This window comes from Vanessa cardui, chromosome 9, assembly GCF_905220365.1.
Source record: "Vanessa cardui chromosome 9, ilVanCard2.1, whole genome shotgun sequence".
In the NCBI taxonomy this organism is placed as follows: domain Eukaryota; kingdom Metazoa; phylum Arthropoda; class Insecta; order Lepidoptera; family Nymphalidae; genus Vanessa; species Vanessa cardui.
Genome location: NC_061131.1, coordinates 1148552 through 1172771, shown reverse-complemented (window position 1 = coordinate 1172771; position 24220 = coordinate 1148552). Strand labels below are relative to the sequence as shown.

At 34.0% G+C, this 24220-nt stretch overlaps 2 protein-coding genes across 2 annotated transcripts; both read right to left on the bottom strand.

The window, feature by feature from the left end:
• Positions 1-7520: 7520 nt before the first annotated feature.
• On the bottom strand, positions 7521-22939 carry LOC124532492. The gene is made up of 17 exons (XM_047107401.1): positions 22706-22939; positions 22466-22599; positions 21931-22049; positions 19569-19726; positions 17942-18125; positions 17314-17420; positions 16776-16997; positions 15984-16181; positions 13903-14089; positions 13239-13381; positions 12824-12943; positions 12227-12431; positions 11188-11274; positions 10056-10264; positions 9075-9170; positions 8562-8705; positions 7521-7800 (listed from the first exon to the last, which is right to left on the bottom strand). The coding sequence occupies exons 1-17, from the start codon at positions 22778-22780 to the stop codon at positions 7612-7614; spliced, it is 2577 nt and encodes an 858-aa protein (XP_046963357.1). The 5' UTR covers positions 22781-22939; the 3' UTR covers positions 7521-7611.
• LOC124532493 (frataxin homolog, mitochondrial) lies at positions 22810-23938 on the bottom strand. The gene is made up of 2 exons (XM_047107402.1): positions 23562-23938; positions 22810-23098 (listed from the first exon to the last, which is right to left on the bottom strand). The coding sequence occupies exons 1-2, from the start codon at positions 23856-23858 to the stop codon at positions 22850-22852; spliced, it is 546 nt and encodes a 181-aa protein (XP_046963358.1). The 5' UTR covers positions 23859-23938; the 3' UTR covers positions 22810-22849.
• Positions 23939-24220: the final 282 nt, after the last annotated feature.

The following is a 24220-nucleotide window of genomic DNA, read 5'->3' as shown; positions in this document are numbered from 1 at the left end:
TTTGTGCCCAATAATATACTAAAACACAGGTACACTCTTCATGACCTAACTCTCATTATGCGATGGAGCGGTAAAGCCGACATTGAGCGAGTTCAGGCACATGACCAGTTCGTATTTCCTACTTTAACTTTTTCCACACTTCGGAAACTTCTACCACACTTCCATTTCCACTTCTCAGTAAGAATTTTTCGATAGAAATACCTAATATCTTTTTGTGAGTCTGACCTGGATTTTGAATCTCGAAATGTGCAGTCTTATGTCTAGCCACTGGACCACCAAGGCTGTAAAATTATGGGAGATATTGTACATATCATGCCATACAACAACAGCCTGTAAATTCCCACTGCTGGGCCTCCTCTCCCTTTGAGGAGAAGGTTTGGAACATATTCCACCACGCTGTTCCAATGCGGGTAGATGGAATACACATGTGGCAGAATTTCTATGAACTTTGTCACATGCAAGTTTTAACGACGTTTTCCTTCACCGCTGAGCACGAGATGAGTTATAAAGACAAATTAAGCACATGAAACAGCGGTGCTTGCCTGGGTTTGAACCCGCAATCATCGGTTAAGATGCACGCGTTCTAACCACTGGGCCATCTAGACTCATGCCATGTTACTGGTGAACAGAAAGAAAGCGCAAAACTTAACCGGAGATTGCGAGTTTAAAATGGGCATGTCGGAACTGCGCCTTATTTCAGGATAAAGCCTTTATCACTATCCCTTCGACAATCTATATCCTTTCAAAACATCACAATATTTTGAGCCCATCTGCCTGAATGATACACAAACCAATGATCCAACAAATACACTTGTATAAATAATATTACTAATGATAGAAATAGAAAAATACAGGTTCTCTATAATCTAACACCAATCTAGAGATACATAGGTTGCATACGTATGCAAGTGGGTTTGCACCAAGCCCATCTGCACATTTATAGAACTCATGCACTGTGCCTAACTCATCTGTTTTTCAACCTCTAAACAGTACTACTGCCTAGGATTATTATATTCCGGTTTGAAGATGTGTGAGCTAGTGCAATTAAAGGTGTGAAGTGTGTTTTTTAGTTCCCAAGATTGGTTAGATATCGGCGATGTAAAAAACTTTTCTAATATTATAAATATTAAAGTATTGCTAGATCGATGGATTTTTTCTCAATCACGCCAGAACAGCCAATTGAATCTAAATTTAAGTTAATATTTCTAGCCAATGACTATAAGCGGTGAATGACCACTCGTAGTTACCTGCCAGTCCACCTGCATCGACTGATATAAATAACAAATTCTAAAATCGAAAATCGTGTGAGTTTCAATAGTTATTTACGTTGTTTACTAAATTTACATCGTCATGAATTCAGGAGCAGTATCGTGATCAGTTGCTACTAGTTGCAATTGAAGATATTGGAAATTCGACTTCAAAATACTCGGATTAATTATTAATATACAATACATTTATTGACAAAATCAAAATAAACTTTATTCAAGTAGGCCTTTACAAGCACTTTTGAATCGTCATTTTACAATTAAGTGAAGCTACCACCGGTTCGGAAAGTATATTCTACCGAGAAGAACCGGCAAGAAGCTCAGTAGTTACTCTAGTTTAACATTTAAAAAATGTAAGTCATGTTAATTAAATACAATTATTTAAATTAATATATCCTGCTTGGAAATCAACAGGTATTAACTCCACGCTTTTTTATCATCTATAAAATCTTGTATCGAATAATATGCTTTTTCTACCAATGTATTTTAAACAGTTAAGTGTATTATAATTATTACACTTATAAAATCTTCTAAACTTCAGAATCATAGAATGTTATGCTGAAGTAAATAAATAAGACGACGACGCGAATAATTTTATAGCACGATCTGTTCGAATATAAAGTACAATGAAATATACGAAATATAACAAGAAAGCAATCAGTAAAGAATAACCCAACAATGATCACGTATTATTACATGGCTTAAGATATCCCTTACAATATAAAATTAAATTCCAACCAAGATTCCCGATTACTCCACACAATTACACTCAATTTGAGTCCGTAAATGTCGCCAGTCACGTCTACGTATCGAAACATGAGTGGTCGTTGAGAAGCGACACACGTAACCGCTGAATAGAAGCTTGTACAACGACCCTAGTATTAGTATCAGTATATGAACAGACCTGAAAAACGTCTAAGAATACATATATTGCGATAATATTGTGGATATTCGAATGTTATAAATATCTTGACTACGTGTTGCTTGTAAATGATACTTAAACTAGCCCGTCCCGGCTTCGCATGGGTAACCTTCAAGAAAAGAGCTCACTCCTTCCTTAAAGGCCGGCAACGCACCTGCTAGCCCCCTGGTGTTGCAGATGTCCATGGGCGGTGGTAGTCATTTTCCATCAGGTGAGCCTCCCGCTCGTTTGCTACCTATCACATAAAAAATGTTGCTTTATTTGACATGTTTAACAATTGTCGTTCTATTTCAACTTATTTACATAACAACCTTAATAAATTATATACCTAAACCTTCCTATGAATGTCTGTCTATTAGTGAAAAGTGGATGAAAATCCGTTCAGTAGTTTCTGGGGTGGATCGCGAATATAGACAGATGGACGCGGCCGGGTGACTTTGTTTTATAATTTGTAGTTACCACTGAATTTTTATTGGTTTAATTTGTATTTAGAATTCGACTCGTTTAAGTTCAACATCCTGACGAATCTGCATTTGTCATTTGTAATTTGCTTGGATGATGCATTGAAGACGTCTCGCCATCCTCATCTATTAAGTAAGTCCATTCTATAATTAATTTATTCAACTGTATTCAAATATAATGCTCCAATATTCCAAACGGCTATAATTTGAACATTAACTACTTTAATTATAACAATTTTGAAATATATATAGATAATAAAGATAACTGGCTTTTTTATGATTTTTTTATGAAATATGATTATATTTACAAATCAAAATATTACATTTATGTAAGACCTCTTTGTTATCAACACATTTTTCCAATTTAAAATTAGCCTTTGTCCTTTCTCAGGCTCTAAACTATTTTTTTTTTAAATTTCATTTAAAACGGTCCAGTAATTTTGGCGTGAAAGCAAGACAAACAGACTTACATTTACATTCATAATATTTGTATGGATTGACGATGTAAGAAATTTTACCATTCCTTTCATCGAAAATGAGATGTTATGTCCATTTATCCCAATAATGTCAAACGGCATTAAATTCGCTGGTACCTTTAGTTTCTTTAGCAACCTATACTGGTAGTATTAGTTTAGTATGCAATTGTTATTCGGATGTGTGGCATCTATGACCATGTCCTATTTAAGACTAACTCGTATACCGGTATAACGGTCTCTCTCTTCCGCCATAATATTTAATCTGCATATCCTCAGTTACTATAACATTTCATTATAATAATAAAATATTGACGTAACTACTTATTACTTACGAGTAGACACAAAAACTCTTAATTGCATAATGAAACAGCTATAACCAAAGCTAGAGAAGATGTACAAAGATAGTTTTATCAACCTTATACAATCTTAGGTACTTATAGTAACAAATACAATACACCACACATTGTATTGCTATACGAAATATGCATCTACGATAAATAATCACCAATATATATATTTATTCATGGAAATTCAGAGAAATTGTGTTATACATCAAACAAGATTGGTATGTCGCGTTGTCGCAAGAGCGTCGGTGCGTTGTCGCCTGTCACGAGCAGACTGCATCATATTATGACGAAAAGCAGACAATTTGTGTGACTCGGTAACCGCTCTAAGGGTTATATTTGGATACTATTTATCATGGAATAAAATCGACATACACTTTATTCAAAAATGCTCTTAAGATTAAAGGAAATACAAAGTTTTTTAGAATGAATATTCCACGAATTTGATTAAAAAGTTATCTTTGTTAAAAGCAATAATGTATGAGAGTCAATGACTGTTAATTTCACGTTTTTTATCATGTACATAATATTTTATCAAGTGTTATTTAATTGGGTACTAATTTTGGAAGGGAAAATGAAATATTTGATAGCAAGTGATCAGCACCATCCATATATTGGAACTACAGAATCGCTAAAGAAGAGGGATCTTTACATCTTGAGAATGATGATATACGATGTCAGTTCACAAGACATTTAGTATATTATGATATTTTGTAAATATAGGCAAAAGTTTTAAACGTATTCTGCATCAGACGATTCCTAGCTACCAATTCGTAACTCCAGACGCTAAAGCAATATGAATTACGAGCCGCAAACTAAGTTATAAGGGAAAATCTTTATAGTTTAAACTCTATATCTAAATGTCAATATCTGTAAGGGAAAAGTTTCACAAATTCCATTATAAAACTTGTGACACCACGAGCAAGTTGAAGAAAAGTTTCGTTTCCTTTCTATAATATCTTATAAAGAGTTCTCCGGGGATATTATTTCGTATTTACGTCGCAGCTTTTGAATCTCAAAGTGTACTCTAAATGTTTTAGAAAATGTTTACGTCGTGTTTACAGTTGTTGTTTTTTTGTTTTGTTTCTGTTCCATTGTAAGGTTAAACTGCTTGAGACAGTCTTGAATAAACAAATTTTGAAAATAAATTTTATTGGATTTGACTCAAATTGATTTTCTTTTTCAGAAGTTTAGATTTAGTTTATGTGACATATTGTAACAGCCTCTTATCATCCCAATGCTTATAGAGACTTTGCCGCTATAAAACGTAATAAATCACACACTTAGCTCAAATGTGGGTGGGTACACTTGTGACATATTTTTGTCCTTTCGTTTTCTTTCCGAGTACGATGTGAATTTATAAACACAAATTAAAAACTTCACATAAGTATAAAAATTAATTAGTCTTGTCCCGGATAGATTCCATTATTTTATAATGCACATGTATGAACATAAAATATATTAAAATATTTTGGCGTGAGTATTCTCACCTCATGCTTTTAAACACACAAACTTTATTTGAGTACCTAAACTTTTGAACTGATTTCTTTCCAAACTTGTCCGCTGGTTGAGAAAATAAATATCGATGTCTTAGTGCATTATTTTATTCCGTTTTATTACTATTAATATAATATACGCATCATGCGTTAATGTATCGGAGTATTTAAAGTCAGTGTAAAGTAAAGGCCACTGAGATGGCCCAGTGGTTAGAACGTGTGCATCTTAACCGATGATTGCGGGTTCAAATCTAGACAAGCACCACTGAATGAACTGAACTCATGTGCTTAATTTGTATTTATAATTCATCCCGTGTTCGGCGATGAAGGAAAACATCGTGAGGAAACCTGCATGTGTCTAATTTCATCGAAGTTCTGCCACATGTGCATTCCACCAACCCGCATTGGAACAGCTGTTACTTTACATTTAAACCTTAAATGTAAAGTAACAGCTGTTCCATTTACCAAAAAAATACATTCGACTTGGCGTGACATTTCAAAATAATCAACAATTATAGAAGCGATGACACTAAGTATTAAAACTTTGTAAGCATCCCGAAGTGAGGCTCTAGCGTTAAGATTATAAATAGTCCGATCATCTCTCTGAATAATGAATACAGTTTCTAAGCCCAAAACGTTACCCCGAAGTAGAATACCATAAGACATGATTGATGATACAACGAAAACATCAATACAAATGGTACAATATTAATGTTATTCAACTGTCTAACTTACGCAACTAAATATTAAATAAACTTGATTATATTGTTACGTATTTCGATATTTTGTTCAAACACGAAAATTAAAGGTCTTATAAGATCTATTTTCCGACCTGGATACAGTTTTCTGTCCATAATACGATTCCGTTATTATTTTTAACTTGGCTATTTATAAATATCTCATGTCAGAATCTTTAATAAATAAAACACAAATAATTAGATTAAATATTAAAAGTGTGGACTTTTCATTTGTTGTTTTCTACTTTTCTGACATCGTCTACAATTCAAATGATATAAACTACTCATTACTTTATATCATTTTATTTGCTATTCCTTGCTGGTTCTTCCCGCTAGATTCTACATCCCGAACCTATGGTAGATTACAGTTGAACATGGTAACACGACGAATCAAAAGCTCTTTTATGAGCCAATTTATAGAGAACTTTAATTTGCCTTAATGAAAGACAGATGAGCCTTAATGAGAGCCGAGATGGCCCAGTGGTTAAAACGCGTATATAACCCGTAATCATCTTAACCAATGATTACGGGTTCAAACTCAGGCAAGCACCACTGTATATTCATATACTTAATATGTGTTTATAATTCATCTCGTGCTCAGCAGTGAAGGAAAACATCGTGAGTAAGCCTGCATGTGTCTAAAAAAGTAGTATCAGTTGATTTCCAGTATGCATGACGATTCAAAAGAGCTTGTGTAAGCCTACTGCGATGAAAAAAAAATCTTCTTGTGTGTAAACTTTTTGGGGAATATCTTAGTATGGCAATGTTCTTTGTGCCTGTATGCCTCACTCACCCTTCAAATTGGAACACAGAACATTTAGTATCGCTGTTTGGCCGTAGAATATATAATTATTGGTGGATAGACATTAGATAGATTTTAATCCGACTCATGCTGGTTTCCTCACGAAGTTTTACAACAACGCCGAGCACGAGACAAATTGTAAACCCAAATATTTGTTTAAAGTTTCAACAAAGACCGATTACATACAAAACTTATTTATATTACATATTTACACCAAAAAGTAAATACTCCTCGTTATACGGCGTCGGTTAAAGGCAAGTGTAATGGGGGTATTAGTTTTGTTTTCACTTGGTGCGATTTCATATTAATTCAGAACCAATGTTTATCACTTTACAACGCCATCTAGCGTTAAAGAAACGTACTTCTTAGTGTTGACCTAACCTAACGGAATTCAAAATGGTGTTCTTTTTTACGAAACGATTACAGAATTGAACTTTAATTCGCTGTATCTCGTGAATAATATTTTTAAGACGGATTCTCATAAAAAATACAAATTATACGCTTTGACGTTCATTTTTAAGGCGCTGAAATGGTATTATTTTCAACTGACTTTAAAAAGGTTATCAATTCGTTTGCATTTTTTTTTTGTTACACGTTTGGCGATGACGGTGACTGAAGATCGCATACGGGTCATTCATCAGCAATGAACTCAGCACTCTGAACTATATTTATTAATTTTTCAAATATAACTTCTTCAATCAAACTTATGTATATATTGAACTATCTATACTTGTCAAAAAGTAACCTATGTCTTTTCTTAGAGTTCAAGTTTGCGTCATACCAAATTTCATCGAATTCGTTTCAGCGGTTTTGTCGTGAAATAAAGACAAACAGACAGACACAGTTACTTTCACATTTATAATATTAATATAGATTTCAATCCTACCTCTATCCATGACTGGCCTAGAACTTTTTTACTATAATTCAATAGTTATAAATATTTGTTATTACTTAATAACTTATCAATATAATATGAAACCTGAAGGGCCATTATTTTAATTAAATAAAACTACAGAAAATGATCAAATAATTTTATTATAAATAATAATGATTCAATCCTGCAATTTACTGCTATAAGCCATAACTGTTAAAATATATCTTTTCTAATCTACAAAAGGCCCTCTGGCGGTGACTTGAAGACATTATACAGCTCCAGGACTTGCTTGTCCGTGCTGGTCTTGACGTGGCGAATGTCTGTCCGTCTGTTCACGTGTACCTTAGCGCCCTCCACTCCCGACCACGCTTTGGCAAGCGTGACTAATTTACTCCAGGGCATCGTCCAGTCTCCTTGAAGGTACTGGTGAAGATCATACTTAGTGTGTAAATTATAATTATATGCGAAAAAGGAAACTAAATTATTTTTTGCCTTTCATTTATTAATTCACATGAGTGTATTCAGTAAAACATTTAATTACTAAAGGTATTAATTTCGGGATATTTACCATGCTTTTTATTTTTGTTCGGTGGAGGTCGATATTTCGACATTATCTACGAATGTCTAATTCACGGGTCAGTCTTGTAATTTGTACCTCCCGAAATTAATACCTTTAGTCATAAAAATAACCATGTTAATTTAAAATCTAACATTGAGTTAATCGCTAAGAATGAATGTTTATCGAAGTAACTTTTATGTAGTTACATTATTTTATGTATGTAAGTAGTCAAAATAGAAAATAGGTCATCTTAAAATCAAGTTTTTAGGTATATCAACAATGACCAACATGGTGTATATTGCACTAACTTTAGTAACTAAGGTGTCCTTTCTACGTGAAGTTACACTGGCTCACTCACTCATACTGGAACACATCTAGTATTGCTGCTTGTAGAAGTATATATCATGAGTTGGTGGCACCTGACCAGACAACTTTACACAAAGCCTAACAAAAATAATAAAAACAATGAACTTTTCCTAAATCGATTCGACCGGGAATCGAACCCGGAACCTCGGAGTGGAACCCATGAAAACCAGCGTACACACTACTCGCTATCCAAACAGCATTGGAAGCCTTACCACCTATCAAATCCCTAATGTATTCAGATCTTTATCACCATAATTACCTGATCGAACGGTCGTTTTCCTATATGAAACATTATGTACAACAGCGGCGCCTTGTTCAATGATATTCCCGCATCAGATGGCTTCTGTAGGGCCAGTTCTGTGAATATCCTTTCAGAGTGCAATTGTAGATGGTCGTAGATCACCTAGTGGGGTAAATATGTTATGAAATACTATAGATAGAGTTTTTTTTGTGGATATAAGCAAGCAATCCATCTGACAAAAATAAATAAAACATATGGAATATTATCCTGAGATTATAATATTAATTATTAATGAGCTTCGGGTTAATATATACGTTCAAGGTCACACAGATACAAAAAGCTCATTGTATGTAATTGTTATGTGTAATTTGTTTTTAATTGGAAATACTAAGTTTTGTCTTTTGACAGTTTAAAATCCCGAACCGGTGGTAGCCTAATGAAATTAATCTGTAAAATGACGATTCAAAAGTGCAGATAATACTAATAATAAATTATTATATTACATATTTAGTTTACAAAAAGTTAACTCACTCTCAAGCTGTCCCTCCCCGCCGAGGTCATGAGTATTTGACTAGTCAGAGCCGCGGCGTCGCTCGCTCGTTCTGAATTCGAAGCTGGAACGTTACCCTGTACAATTTTATATAGAGTAAGTCATATAAGCATTTCTTGATAGGGTATCCTTGGTTACTAGATTTAATTTAACTATACTTGTTTTACTAGATCTTATCGAAATCCACACATACGATACTTTTCATACAAACAACAGCCTGTAAATTATAAAATTTATTAAAGGCCTCCTCTCCCTTTGAGGAGAAGGTTTGGAACATATTTATAACACACCACGCTGTTCCAATGCGGGTTGGTGGAATACACATGTGGCAAAATTTCTATTAAGTTTGTCACATGCAGGTTTCCTCACGATGTTTTCCTTCACCGCCGAGTACGAGATGAATTATAAAGACAAATTAAGCACATGAATCAGCGGTGCTTGCCTGGGTTTGAACCCGCAATCATCGGTTAAGATGCACGCGTTTTAACCACTGGGCCATCTCGACTAGCACTGCAATACGTATAAACTTCTCCTAATACGCACAATATTCAATCAAACATGGAATTAAGATCATATATATCCTGTACTAGTACACTCGCAATGCAAAGTAACAGAGTCATGTCTACTGAATATCTGGATGGATGGGTACCATCCAGATATTCAGTAGACAGTAAAAAAAATATATAGAAGACTTTTCTCATTAAACAAATACAACGTCATCGTGAGCAAATATTTAGTGTGGAAATGGAATTCTAAAACATATATATCCGGGGCGAAGGACCAACTAACTAGGACATCACGAATACTTCCCAAACAATCAATGAATGATATACTTAAGTGAGAAACAATATACAATTAGGGCCAATTTATTTTCAAACTAAATTACATTCTCTAAAACCAAATCGACATTTCAAGTTGAAGGCTTAGAAGTATATTGATAAACAAAAACTTTCCTAACAAACCTCTTCAAAGAACTCTGCGAATTCTGGAAAATCTTCAAGTCCGAAGTTTTCACTTAAGAGATAAGGCTTCTTCGTCTGAACGACCAAATTTTCTATCTCTGACGTGTGCTTATGGTCTTCGTCGATCGAACACAGAGCCTCCGCGATAGCAAGCGCTATGGAAGATGGCGAACTGTGACTACCGTCGAATGAGACTGAGGAAGATGTCACTGAAACAAATACCACCATTTTTATGCCATAGGTAGAGGTAGGTTGACTGGCAAATGGGCATGATAAGCGGTCACTAGTGCTACATCACCAAGACTCTTTCTGTCCAAGTATAGTGTGGACTCGTTTGACAAAGTTGATGAAGATTTTTGATACTTTGAAGATTTGATACGCAATATCATTAAGATAGCTTAACAGTGGTTCATGACTGTAATAGAACTAAATTTCCCACTGCTGGGCTAAGGCCTTCTTCCTTTGAGGAGAAGTTTTAAAACTTATTCCACCGCGCTGTTCCAATGCGGTTTGGTTGAATTTCTATGAAATTAGACACATGAAGGTTTCCTCACGATGTTTTCCTTCATCGACGAACACGAGATGAATTATAAACACAAATTAAGCACATAAATATTCAGTGTTGACCATACTTTCCTGGGTTTGAACCACTGGGCCATCTCAGCTCGTTATTAATTACAATTAATGTCATCTCTATATATAAATCTACCTGTGTATGTAACTAAACAATTCTTGTACAGTCTTATTGTCTGACAAGTCTTTGGACCGTTACATATGATGTTTTTATTTTACGCTACATCCACGGGCTCACAGTTGCCCGTGCCTTTTTTTAAATTTAATTTAATATTTTTGTGTCAATTTTTGGCGTACAGAGATTTACAGTAGTTACTATTCTAACATTATCAGCTTATTAACTACTGTAGATCGAAAACCAGCGAATATCTCCTCTGCCTTCGATGTCTTCTTGCCGGAGGCTCTCGATCGTACTGACTTTTATGTACATACTTTTTATATAGATAGATATTTTATGTATATATGTATTATTATTTTTTTTTCTTTTTTTTATTGTTAGTATATGTTTGTGGTGTGTGTTTCTTATCGATTACATATGATATTATGATATAATACTTACTCGTCCGATTGAATGTCACAGTCCGTAGTTGCTTCGATTTCGTGTTGTTTTGTCTGACATTCATATCATGAGCATCACCATTTGAAACTAGAAATAAAGCATACAACTTAAATCTTATTACTTAACAGCGGCATCTATCGACACCACAGACACAAAAATTGTCAGTAAATACAAATCGAATTAAAATATAATATTTATATAACGCCAGTGATAAATATACATATATAACAAAAACTTAACTAATATATATTTTTTCCTTTTTCTTATTATAATAATATTTTTTTTGTGTAAATTTATTTTTTGTGTCTTTTTTATACTGTTTTTAATCATGAATAAAATTGTTATTGTGTTGTAGTGCGACTTTGACCAATAAATATTATTATTATTATTATAAGATGATGAATATTAATTTGGTAAATCAGTAATTACAGGCTTATTAATTTTCGGTAGTTGGTTTTGTGAAATTCAACTCAAGTTACCATAATACGCATTATTTACAATACAATACTTATATTCATTTCAATTATATTTCCAAACTTCCGATAACAACTTCGTCGACGTTCATCAACCAAAGATTTTGCGCCAAAACGATGTCAAATATTTTTACATGGCTATGGACATTTTAAGGTTGGCATAGGTTTTTTTTTTTATGGTATAGGTTGGCGGACGAGCATATGTGCCACCTGATGGTAAGTGGTCACCATCACCCATAGACAATGACGCTGTAAGAAATATTAACTATTCCTTACATCGTCAATGCGCCACCAACCTTGGGAACTAAGATGTTATGTCCCTTGTGCCTGTAGTTACACTGGCTCACTCACCCTTCAAACCGGAACACAACAATACTGAGTACTATTATTTTGCGGTAGAATAACTGATGAGCGGGTGGTACCTACCCAGACGGGCTTGCACAAAGCCCTACCACCAAGAAAAATATATATGTATGTAATGACAAAGTATGGACTGGCCATCGGTAAAATTAAAATGATTAATATATGTCTACTCTCTCTCTCTCTCTCTCTCTATTATATCTCACCGTTCTTCTCCTTGACCATTTCCATCTTGGCCCACTTCTGTAACTCCTCATAAGTTATCGTCACCAGCATTTGCAGTAACACTGACCCACCGACTGGGTTCACCTTCGAAGGCAGAGCACCCTCCAATATGGCGGCTGCGTTTATAAAACAACGGGGAATGCAATCTAGCATTCTTGATATGCATGTGAGACATAATGACATGGTCTGAAAAAGTACAATTTATATAAAGTGAAGCAGAGGTCAATATAAAGTAAAGTAAAAGTAAAGTAAAGTAACAGCCTGTATATTTCCCACTGCTGAGACAAGGCCTCCTCTTCCATTAAGGAGAGGGTTTGGTACATATTCCACCACTTTGTTCCAATGCGGGTTGGTGGAATGCACATTAAGCACGGTGTTTTCCTTCACCGCTGAGCACGAGATGAATTATAAAGACAAATTAAGCACATGAATCAGCGGTGCTTGCCTGGATTTGAACCCGCAATCATCGGTTAAGATGCACGCGTTTTAACCACTGGGCCATCTCGACTCCCATCCGAGGTCAATGACACCCTATCTAAACAAAAATTTCAGTCACGATTTTTAGTAAAATATCTGACCTGGTACATAGAGGCGCCTGTTTGCACCGCGTTAACGAGTATGGGTGGAATGAATTGCATGGATGTGCCAACTACCGACAGCAGACCTGCCAGCCAGGGCGGTCTACGGTCACACCAGACCTGATGGCAAAGTCACATTATTTATTTATTTTTCAAAGAACAAAGTAGGTTTTATTCAATTATTTATTTTGTATCTTTTTCTCAGAACTTCGACTTTTATAAAGCGACATGGATTTTTATTAGTGATATAAGCATATGTGAGACTCAATCAAAGAATACGATATTTTATATTCTATGGTTCATCGTTACTATTGTTAAAATTGCTTTTATCCATTATTAATAATTATTCATAATTTATCCATTATTAATAATTTATCCATTATTAATCAGTAATAAAGTCGAAAATCGCACGAACCTGTCTCTTATCCAAACAAGCAGCCCACTCTCGTCCCGATATTTCCAAAGCGTAACAGAGAGTAGACTTCAACTCAGCTTTACTCGCTATCGTCACCAATATGTTGGTGAGCGCTCCCACCGCGCGAGCGTATTCCTCGCCCGCTGAGCAATTAATAACATATTTAAATTTAGATAATTTTTTTTTCAAATTACTGTAACTGTTTGATAATAATTATATCTTACAAGTCCATAAACAAGGAAAAGAGTAAATATGCTAAATTTAAGCCAGGCGGATTTATTTAGGAGATTTGGTGAGTCGATCAGTGGAATTACGCAGTATATACAACGTTTTAGCCTTGTCAATCAAATCTAGGTCATATTGATCTATGTTAAATGCACAATGTTTTAAGATACTTCATTGATTAAGAATGAATGATGTATTGCTTTATATTGCTTAGTAGTTAAGCCATTTCTCGGCAAAAGTAAAGATTAAAAAAATGGCTATCTTGTTATGAGAGACAGATGTATACCATTGCGGGCGTTTTAGACCTTTTATGGTGCACAATACCTTTGTACATTATTTTAATCTATCTAGAGTTCAGCAAGCGTTTGTTAAGTAAACACAACATTTGAAATCACTACATTATCATATTTTCAAGAAATTAAAGGTTACCATTCCTTACCATCATTATCGCCTTTGAATCTACAAAAACCATCAGCGGTGCACAAAAACCCTTCACACTTCTCCTGGCAGCCGCGCACGTTGTACCACAGGCCGTCGGCGGGCCAGCGGGAATTATCCACTGACATGTTACGCATCGCATCAATCAATAGAATATTGGACAGGTGACAATTTCTCATCATAAGCACCTTAAAAAAACGAAACTATTACATTTGCGTTATCAAAGGTTATAACCATAACTTAACGAAAACTTAGCGTTCTCAGGCAATATGACCGCGTGAATCTTAACCGATGATTGCGGGTTCAACCCAGGCAAGTATCGTTGACTGTTCATGTGCTTAATTTGTGTTTATAATTCATCGTGAGGAAACCTGCATTTGTTTTATAGAAATTCAGCCACATGTGTATTCCACCATATTGGAACAGTTTTGCGGAATATGTTCCAATTCATCTCCTCAAAGGGATATCAGGCCCAGCAGTTGGAAATTTATAGGCTATTTTTTATTGTAGTGTTATCACACAGGATTGGAAAATTAACGGTATAAATGTTTCAAAACGTACAAAATTACGTCAATTTAATAGGTTGGGGAAAAAGTTTCTTCGTATTTTATATGAAAATTCAAAAAGATTTTTTATAGTTTATTTACATTTGACTAAAATATGTAGGTGCCATTTTGTTCCATAACTTTTTGCCATCTTATTGGTAGTGACATGATCCCATTGCTGTAAAAATTTTGGGGCTTCTGATCGAAAAACTGCGACAAGTGGTTTTGGCAGTCCTCTCGTGATGTTAACCTAACACTGCCTAAGGAATTCTGCAGAGACCGAAACAGATGAAAATCTGAAGGTGCAAGGTCAGGACTATACGGCGGATACATGAATACCTCCCAGCCAAGCTCTCGTAATTTTTGTTGAGTGGCTAAAGATGTGTGAGGTCTAGCGTTGTCATGGTGAAAAACCACACCCCTTCTGTTGATCAATTCTGGCCGCTTTCTCTCAATTTCTTGCTTCAATCTCATCAATTGTTCGCAATAAGGTTCTGAATCGATGGTCCTGCCGGGCGGTAACAGCTCATAATGAATGATGCCCTTCCAATCCCACCATACACACAGCATTACCTTGTTGCGAGTTAATCCGGGTTTTGCCACAGTTTGTGAAGCTTGACCGGCCTTTGACCACGATCTTTTTCGCACGTTCTTGTCGTATGTGATCCACTTTTCATCACCAGTTATCAGCTTCTTCAAAAATGGTTCGGTTTCATTACGTCGTAATAAAGAATCACAAATGAGTACACGGTTCATTAGGTTTCTTTCAGTGAGTTCATGAGGCACCCATATATCGAGCTTTTTTGTGTACCCAGCTTCATTCAAATGAGTCAAAACCTTTTTGTGGTCAATTGCCAGTTCTTCAGCCACATCGTAACTACTAATATGCCGATCTTGCTCCACTTTTTCAAAAATGGCATCAATTTTGTCCGTAACAGGGCGACCAGAGCAAGATGCATCTTTGATATCAAAATTTCCGGCTTGAAAACGCTTAAACCAAACTTGCGCTACTCTCACAGATACTGCATTAGGTCCATAAACATCACAAATTTTTTTCGCGGCTTGAGTTGCATTTTTACCTTTTTTATAGTAAAATTTTAAAATGTATCGAATTTCTTCTTTAGATTCACTCATTTTAACAACAACAAAAACAAATGAAAATCACACAAATTCCTAATTTGAATTTGGAAGTGCCTTCTTTAAAATTAAAACTTTTTAATGATACCAAAACCAGCCAGATACAAATGGTATAGCCAAAGAGATTTTATTACAAGTTCATACATACTATATGCGAAAAGACTTTTTCCCCAACCTAATATTAATACAATCACAGTATTGATCAGAATAATCTGGTCAGACGCTCTTCTTAATGGGACACGAAATATTATTTTATTACTTTTGGTAGTCCTACAATTAAAGGCAGGGAAGCAGTAAAGGCGATTATTGTTAAATATTTCCATTAATTCTATAAACCATCCTATGCGCTGCCATAGTTTCTAGAAAAAAATTATTTAATTTACGATTTCATAAAACTTACCTTCACAAGTAAAGCCCAAGAAGGTTGTGGTTGCGCCAAAAGGACCATAAAGTCCAACCCCAAAGCAGTTTTCGTAGACAGATCCTGTGTCGTCTTCGCCGCTTTGTCATTGAGCCCGTCGAAGAGGTTCGGACTTACGAACGTGAACCAAGGATAAGCGGTATCTTTGGTTAGATTTGTTTCTTCTTCTGTGAACGCCTGTAATTTACAAAATTATATTAACAAATAACCACAAAGACAATGATAAAATTACGAAGAAATAACAATAATAATAATCAAGATAGATCATAGAATTTTGGGATACTCATTTGGAAGGAGGCAAGGAGGAAGAGATTACAATATAGCAAAAAATAATACACTACATTGCAATCATATTTAACAGTTCACAATATTTCGACAGATTACAATCTGACGAGACATATTGTGATCTAACGAATTTTGTAATCTTACGGTGACACAATGATATTCTAATAAACAGATATGTTATATCCATACTAAACAACAGAAAAAAGTGTGCCGCGCCGGGGAGCGTTTATTTTAGTTTATTTTTACATTTCGTGAAAAGTAAAAAGGATAGCTTGATAAAAACAATAAGTTAAAGGTATAACTAGATGTTTTAATTACGCAAAACGTATTACTACGTAAGTATGATGTATTGTAACATATTACTACGTAAAACGACTAAAGGCAAACGTCCCAATTAGGACGTTTTCTAGTCTTCACTTTTTGCGCGTTAATAACATATCTGTTTACTACAACATCATTGCGGTGACATATACCAATGTGTCTTACCTGGTGTAAAAAATGCAAATCCGATCCCCTGTATACCATGCACTTGAATAACTCATTGCATTTCGCGTGTACATCGCGTACATCACGTGACTGCTTGGAAGATTCTAAACCGGCCAAGTCCGAACCGTCCGCGCATATCGCGGGCAACAATTGCGCGACACAGAGCAAAATATTCAGTATGTCGTTTATAAGGAGAGGTGTTGTTGCAGCCGTCGTGTTTGTCTGTAAGATATGTTTATTAGCTGTGTATTTTATTTAAAATATAAAAACTCTTTACAAAAAAAATATAAAGAGTGGTGGAATGTCCTCTCAACCTTTTCTTGGAGAATGGAGCTCATTCTAGCAGTTTTTTAATATATATGCATATAATTTTAAATATAGATAAATATAGAAGGACGACCAAAGAAACATTGGATGAATTGTGTGAAAGATGATATGGCTGGAAAGTATATTACTTGTGAGATGACGTCAGATGTAAGTATGGAAGAAGTAAATTGGAATAAGGGCGGAGGATGATGTTGTATATAATTTTAGATACCTGGCAATATCGGACGGTGAGTATGGTAAGAGTTTCATTCAACATGCCGGCGAATATTCTCTGTGCCATCTTCGGTGGGACCGTATCCCATAGATCTTTTTTGCTACCTGCAATTCACAAATAAACCTTATTTAAAAGTGTGCGAATATCTACTTTTTATAAGACCATTGACGTCTCCGAATTACTTTGATTGGACCGTTTGTTCAAACTGATAATGTGAAATAGAAAATTTAATTGAGGAATACTAACAAGAAACTCAGTACTCCCTTTGAGTAAGAGTGTTGTAATATGTATTACGATTAAAATTGCAACGTTTAATTTAATTATAAACAATTTTGTTTATAAAATAGGAAACACCCAATTAGGATTCGTTTTAATCAATGTGTTTTTGGAGCGAAATAGGAAGAAATTTTAAGCTGCTTACAGTACGTGAACTGGCAGAAATCTTCAAGCCAGACATAAGCGTTATTCCTACCTCTCTCTCTCTCTCTCTCTCTCTCTCTCTCTCTCTCCCTCTCTCTCTCTCTGTATCTCTTTCTATTCTATTCTATTGTATATGGATTTATATAAAATGATCTAAACATATTTTTTGTTTTATTAAACTAAATATATTAGAAATTGATCTCACCGTTCATATACAACCACCACCCTTGAACCGAGGGGGTACCAGATTCATATACAGTGTTAGACTGGTCGTCTATCGGTCTACCGCCCGAATCTTGCAGTATATACAGAGATAGAACACGATTATGGAGATCGAGTACTCTTTCTCCAACAGCTTCGGACATTGTACTGTAGCGCTTGTAACAAGCCTAAAACAATTTATTGATTTATAAAAAACAAATCAGTTCGTTGGAAAGCATTCTATACAACATCTAAAACTAGTAATAACTGTAATAATAAATAGTAGACTGTCTACCCGTGACCACGAACGCTGTAAAGTGCTCGAAACGTCGGGATGCCAAAAATAATTAATATACGCGATTCAAATCCGTTATAACTAGTTTTATTTCAATGTTTAATCGCGAAAATTTAAGACAACATTATAGAGGACCTAGTAGTCGAACGACAGCGATATAATAAACGAAGTATTTACCAACTAATAAAACATATAACAAATATATTTTACCGCCAAACATCAATCAGTATTTTTTTTCTTATGAGCTCGTACCAGAACAGGCACAAGGGACATGTTAATTTTAAGGTTGATGGCGCATGGGCAATGTAAGAAATGGTTAGTATTTCTTTCAGCGTCATTGTCTATGGACGGTGGTGACCAACTGCCCATCAGCCTACCGATATGATAAAAAAGATACCATCTATATTCATCACTTGTTCACTCATCCGATATGCTTCCGCTAAACAGCAATACTTAGTATCGTCATATGTTCCGGTTTGAATGGTGATTGATGTGTGATATGATTATGTACCTACCGTCACAACTTTGCTACCAAAATTTCTTTATCGATTTAAAGAAAGGCTAATATTTCCTTCAACTTCAATACCTACACGCATATAAGTAAACATATTTTGTTTGTTAAGAAAAAAATCAACAATCCTAATGATCTCAAAGCATCTAATTGCAATATAAATTTCATACTCAGGTATATCCACTTGCTCTGTTCAAGAAATGAAATGAAATTTAATGAAATTTATTTGCAAGAATATGGTTACATAAGATCTTACAGTAATTATGTCCTTATCATATTCAACCGTTTTGGTATGCAAATATTATACTATATTACACTGAATCATGCAATCAAACTACACAATTGGAATAATTAAGAAACAATTACTAACGACGTAATGACGTAAATCATAATGGAATCTATAAAAAAACGGTTCAAAAGCTTTAAAGTCACGTGTATATGTATGGCAACGGGTCATAAAAAACTATAATAAAATTAGTGCAAAATGTTGTACTTTAATTATATTTTTACTTGTGTTAGAAATACTTCTTTATGCTTACGAGTATATTATCTTTATTTATATTATAATTACATATTTAATAAACTCATATTTTCTTAGGGTATTCGATTTCATAAAAGTGTCTATCGATTTTAGAAAAAAAGGCTGTATAATATAATACAAGATGTTTTCCCGCGCAAACGGATTAAAAAAAAAAAAACAAAAGAGTAAATGGAACGACAATTGATAATAATCGATAATTTGATTTGTTAACTTCAGGGCAATAATATTTTGTAAAAATAAAACCAATAATAAATAAATATACATTCTACTGGCGTATTTATTACTTGTAATATTGAATGTCTTTCAGAGTTTCCAGAGTCTTCAACGTGTTGGACGTAGCAATAAAGGGTGTTCTTCAAGAGCGCTGCAGCTCCTAAAGTAGCGGTTAGTACCGGCAAGTCCGCGTGATCGAGTGCCTCTTGGGCAAGGACATGAAGATGTTCTGAAAATAAATTTCATCTATAATACTTTCAAATAGAGTAACTACTGAGTTTCTTTCCGAACCGGTGGTAGCTTCACTTAATTGTAAAATGACGATTCAAAAGTGCTTGTAAAAGCCTACTTGAATAAAGTTTATTTTGATTTGATTTGATTTGAAATGTCAATGTACTCAAATGTCATGTTGAGTTACCTAGTGTACTTAACTGAAATGAACACACTATAGTTGTGCAAATTGCATGGAATATCTAAATCTAGGTAAATCTAAGGTTTTCTTATATATATAGTACTTTGGATTTTAATGAGATAGACACTATAGCTGTCATGGAAATGAACAAATATTTTTATTGCTATTATATAAATAAAATTATAACAAAAAGAAAAACCGACTTCAAACAAAACACTATTTTAAAACAAATGAATATGCACGAAAAAGTAATAAAAATAATTGCGTATTCAACATATTTTTTAGAGTCTTCCTAAGTTAAATGAAATGAAAATATTAGACTACTTAAAAGTCGATTAACGATTATATCATGTAGTTATAGTTATTGGTATATTTGGAGCCGGTGTCAGCCACGGTGCCCTTGCCCCAACAATCAAAAGAAAGAAGCGATACGAGCCCCTTGATTGATCCAGTATATTATTGTGTAAAAAACATATTTGTTAAAGTATTCTCGTATTGTTTTTTGATAGATATACTGTAGGGTTTTATTGGCTGACACCGACTCCAAATATACCAATAACTATAACTACATGATATAATCGTTAATCGACTTTTAAGTAGTCTAATATTTTTCATTTCATTTAACTTAGGAAGACTCTAAAAAATATGTTGAATACGCAATTATTTTTATTACTTTTTCGTGCATATTCATTTGTTTTAAAATAGTGTTTCGTTTGAAGTCGGTTTTTCTTTTTGTTAAAATTTTATTTATTTTTTGATTTTAAGTGAAGCTGATGTTGACTAACTATTTTTTTTAATATGGATAGATTAAGCGTTCCGTTTATATGAGTCAGAAACTACTTCGAGGACAATTTCAAAGGAAACTTGCGAATAAAGCAAAAATAGACTTTCGAAAATGCGGATTTAATACGTCACGCGGCGTGAACTACAAGGATCCCTCGAAAGAGCTGTAATCGAACTCAGCAAAAAAACTTTGAAAAAGACCAACTATATTTCGTACATCATATGACATCACATCACATACACAAAATTTGATTAAAGATAGTAAGAAATTCTGCCCCATATCGCACCCTAACTGCGAGCCGTATAGGAGTTCCATCACTACATAATATAAAACAAAGTCGCTTTCTCTGTCCCTATATCTTTAAATCTACGCAACGGATTTTGATGCGGTTTTTTTTAAAAGATAGTGTGATTCAAGGGGAAGGTTTGTGTATATAATACATGAACAATATAGTAAAGAAACACTCATAATTTTAGAAGTTTGCGATGTGATGTCGTATATAAACAAATTCTGTAGTATATTTAGTATCAGTATTGCACCCGTGCGAAGCCGGAGTGGGTAGCTAGTTGATTATAATATTCGACTATGATAATTACATAAACATAACCACATTACGGAAGGTGACTCAAATATCCAAATAACCTATAAATAAAAGATTCGACCGAGTATCGCTAACGTGCTCCTCAGAATTGTTCCGTTCCCTTCCGTTCCGTCACTTTGTCATGGATCCTGTGCTCAGAACCTTACCAAACTTTCACCAAATTACTCTTGAAGTATATATTTTATAATAAAAAAAGAATTATCAAAATTGGTTAACGTGATTTTCAGTTATTCACCTATTTGTCGCGCATATACATAACGCAAATTTAAGACTTATGTCGTTTTCACATGGATACCATCATCGGAAAAAAAAATAAAAAAAAATGGGACCCCACGGGAAGCACTACCTTTCAAACAAAAAAAAATATCAAAATCGGTCCACCCAGTGAAAAGTTATGAGGTAACAAACATAAAAAAAAAAAAAAAAACACAGACGAATTGATAACCTCCTCCTTTTGGAAGTCGGTTGAAAATAGATTTATGAGGGCAATGATAAAAATTACAAGTCCTAATAATAATATTATATGTTAATTAAATTAAGACACCAAAAGTTAGTTTTTAATAAAATAGACTTAACAATATGGCCAACCATCCAGAAAAAATTAGCTTAGTTTAAATAACAATAACTAAAACTTACCAAGAAGTGCATCACTCGATTTAGTAGCTAATTGTGCAAATTTATCTGGATCTGATGTTTTGGCAACACCGCCATCTTGTTTTTCATCTTCTAATGTGACAAACATCCCAGAACCATGCCTAAAAATATTTAATTTATTTTAACACTTAAAAATCTTATTTGATTCACAGTAATTCAAAGAAAAACCTAAAAATAATTTTTAAATATTTAATCTACTTTATGTAACTGTACGTCAGTTACATAAAGCAATTTCATAAGTACTCTTAACAGTTGAACTGACTAAAATCAATTTATTTTAAGTGTGAATCTGATTGAACGCCTGTTTAGATTAGATATATGGCATTTGGAGACTAATAAATATCTTACCCCAGCAAACTAAGGTTGAGCAGCTCTTTATATTCATTAACATTTATCATATTAATTAAAATATTCATCCTATTTAATCTGTGGTTTTTATTTTTGAAAAATATTTGTCAGTAATAATTATAACCTTAATAATTACATCTATGAATTTAAAAATTGTACGAATACATACTGAAAGGCAATCGTGAATTCTTCTTCCAACCACAACACAATTTTAACAGCAGCAAAAGACGCACTCCTCGGGAAGTCCAGTCTACCTCCTACTACACTCCGACAAATATTTTCTGATAATACTGTTTGATTTTTCTGTAAAACATTTATAAAATTATTATTTTTTCTGACATCTCTGTATATATGAAATATTTTAAAGGTTGTTACTCAAAGTACTTATGGTAATTTCATTTCAAATTACCTGATAATATTCTAAGTCCCGTTGCAACAGGATAGGTATCCTGTCCATAATATTACCATCCTCTATCACTTCCATTTTGAATAAAAATAAATAAAACAAAAAAATAAATTGTAACCTATTTATATATTTCCACAATTAAATAATTTATACTACAGCGTGACTGCACTTTCCAAAATCAGCGTTGTCTACAATTTTCGATAATTCATTTTGTAAGAGTTGATGTAACGTTACTCCGTCGTGTTTATACAACCAGTATCCACCGTTGTCTAAAATGAGGTCATATCTCTTAGGTCCAGATGTGGGTGAGCTCAGCCAGATTTGTTTGTTGGGTGTTTGTCGATTTATTACATATGTTCCATAATTTGATCCTAAAGCCACCGTCAGCACACCATCCTGTAATATTATTATAGCAAATTAAACTTTGAAAAGCTGAGATGGGCCAGTGGTTAGAATGCATGTATCTTAACCGATGATTTCATTCAAGCCCAGGCAAGTACCACTATATATATTTGCTTAATTAGTGTTTATAATTCATCTCATGCTCAGCGGTAAAGAAAAACATCATGAGGAATCTTGCATGTGTCTAATTTCACCGAAATTCTGCCATCTGTGCATTCCACCAACCCACATTGGAACAGTGAGGTGGAATATGTTCCAAACCCTCTCCTTAATGAAAGAGGAGGGCTTAGCCCAGCAGTGGGTAATTTACAAGCTGTTACTTGCTTTACTTTTTTTAAACATTGATAACAGATAAACTAACAATTTAAATACACTTGCATTAAAGGAAGTATGTAAGCAATATTGTTTGGTAAATAACAACTATGAATAAAAATAAAGAATAAGTGATTATCCTTACACTGAAAGTTACATCAGCTCCTTTTAAATTTGATGATTGATCTATCAGCTCTTCAAAATATTCGGAAAGAGATTCCAGTGTTTCTGTACATATTTTATCGTACACTGCTGGGCTTAAGTTGTCCGAAATCTGACTTTCTTGAGAACTAGAACTGAATAGCCGACTACTTGAATTATTATTGTAAAATAGAGATTGTAAAGTTTTCTTTATAGGATTGTTCTGTAAAGAGCACACTGCAGAACTATTGATTTTTCTTCGTACCAGCCACCGACTGTTACGGAAAACGTTTCTTAACATGTTGGGTAACTACTGTTTTCTTTACCGAGTTACGATGTTTTCGACTTTTGAATGAAGACCTATTGGTACTGACAAGTGACAACGACATGTGACAGTGACAGTTTAATGTTGTACATTTTTTTTATTTTACTCGTTTTCATTAAACGAAGGTAAATAACAGACAGCCACATTTTAAAATTTTTATGTCCTATGCATTTAAATATAAATGTCTTGTACGTATAATTTAGATCTTATTAAGTTTTTAGTATTACATATTTATATTTAATAGTTCTTAGTAGTGCATATAATTTATTTTGTATTTAGAATTGTTTTAAGGTCTTTTGAAGGCTCTAGATACTTTGTTATTAACAGTCAATTTTCTT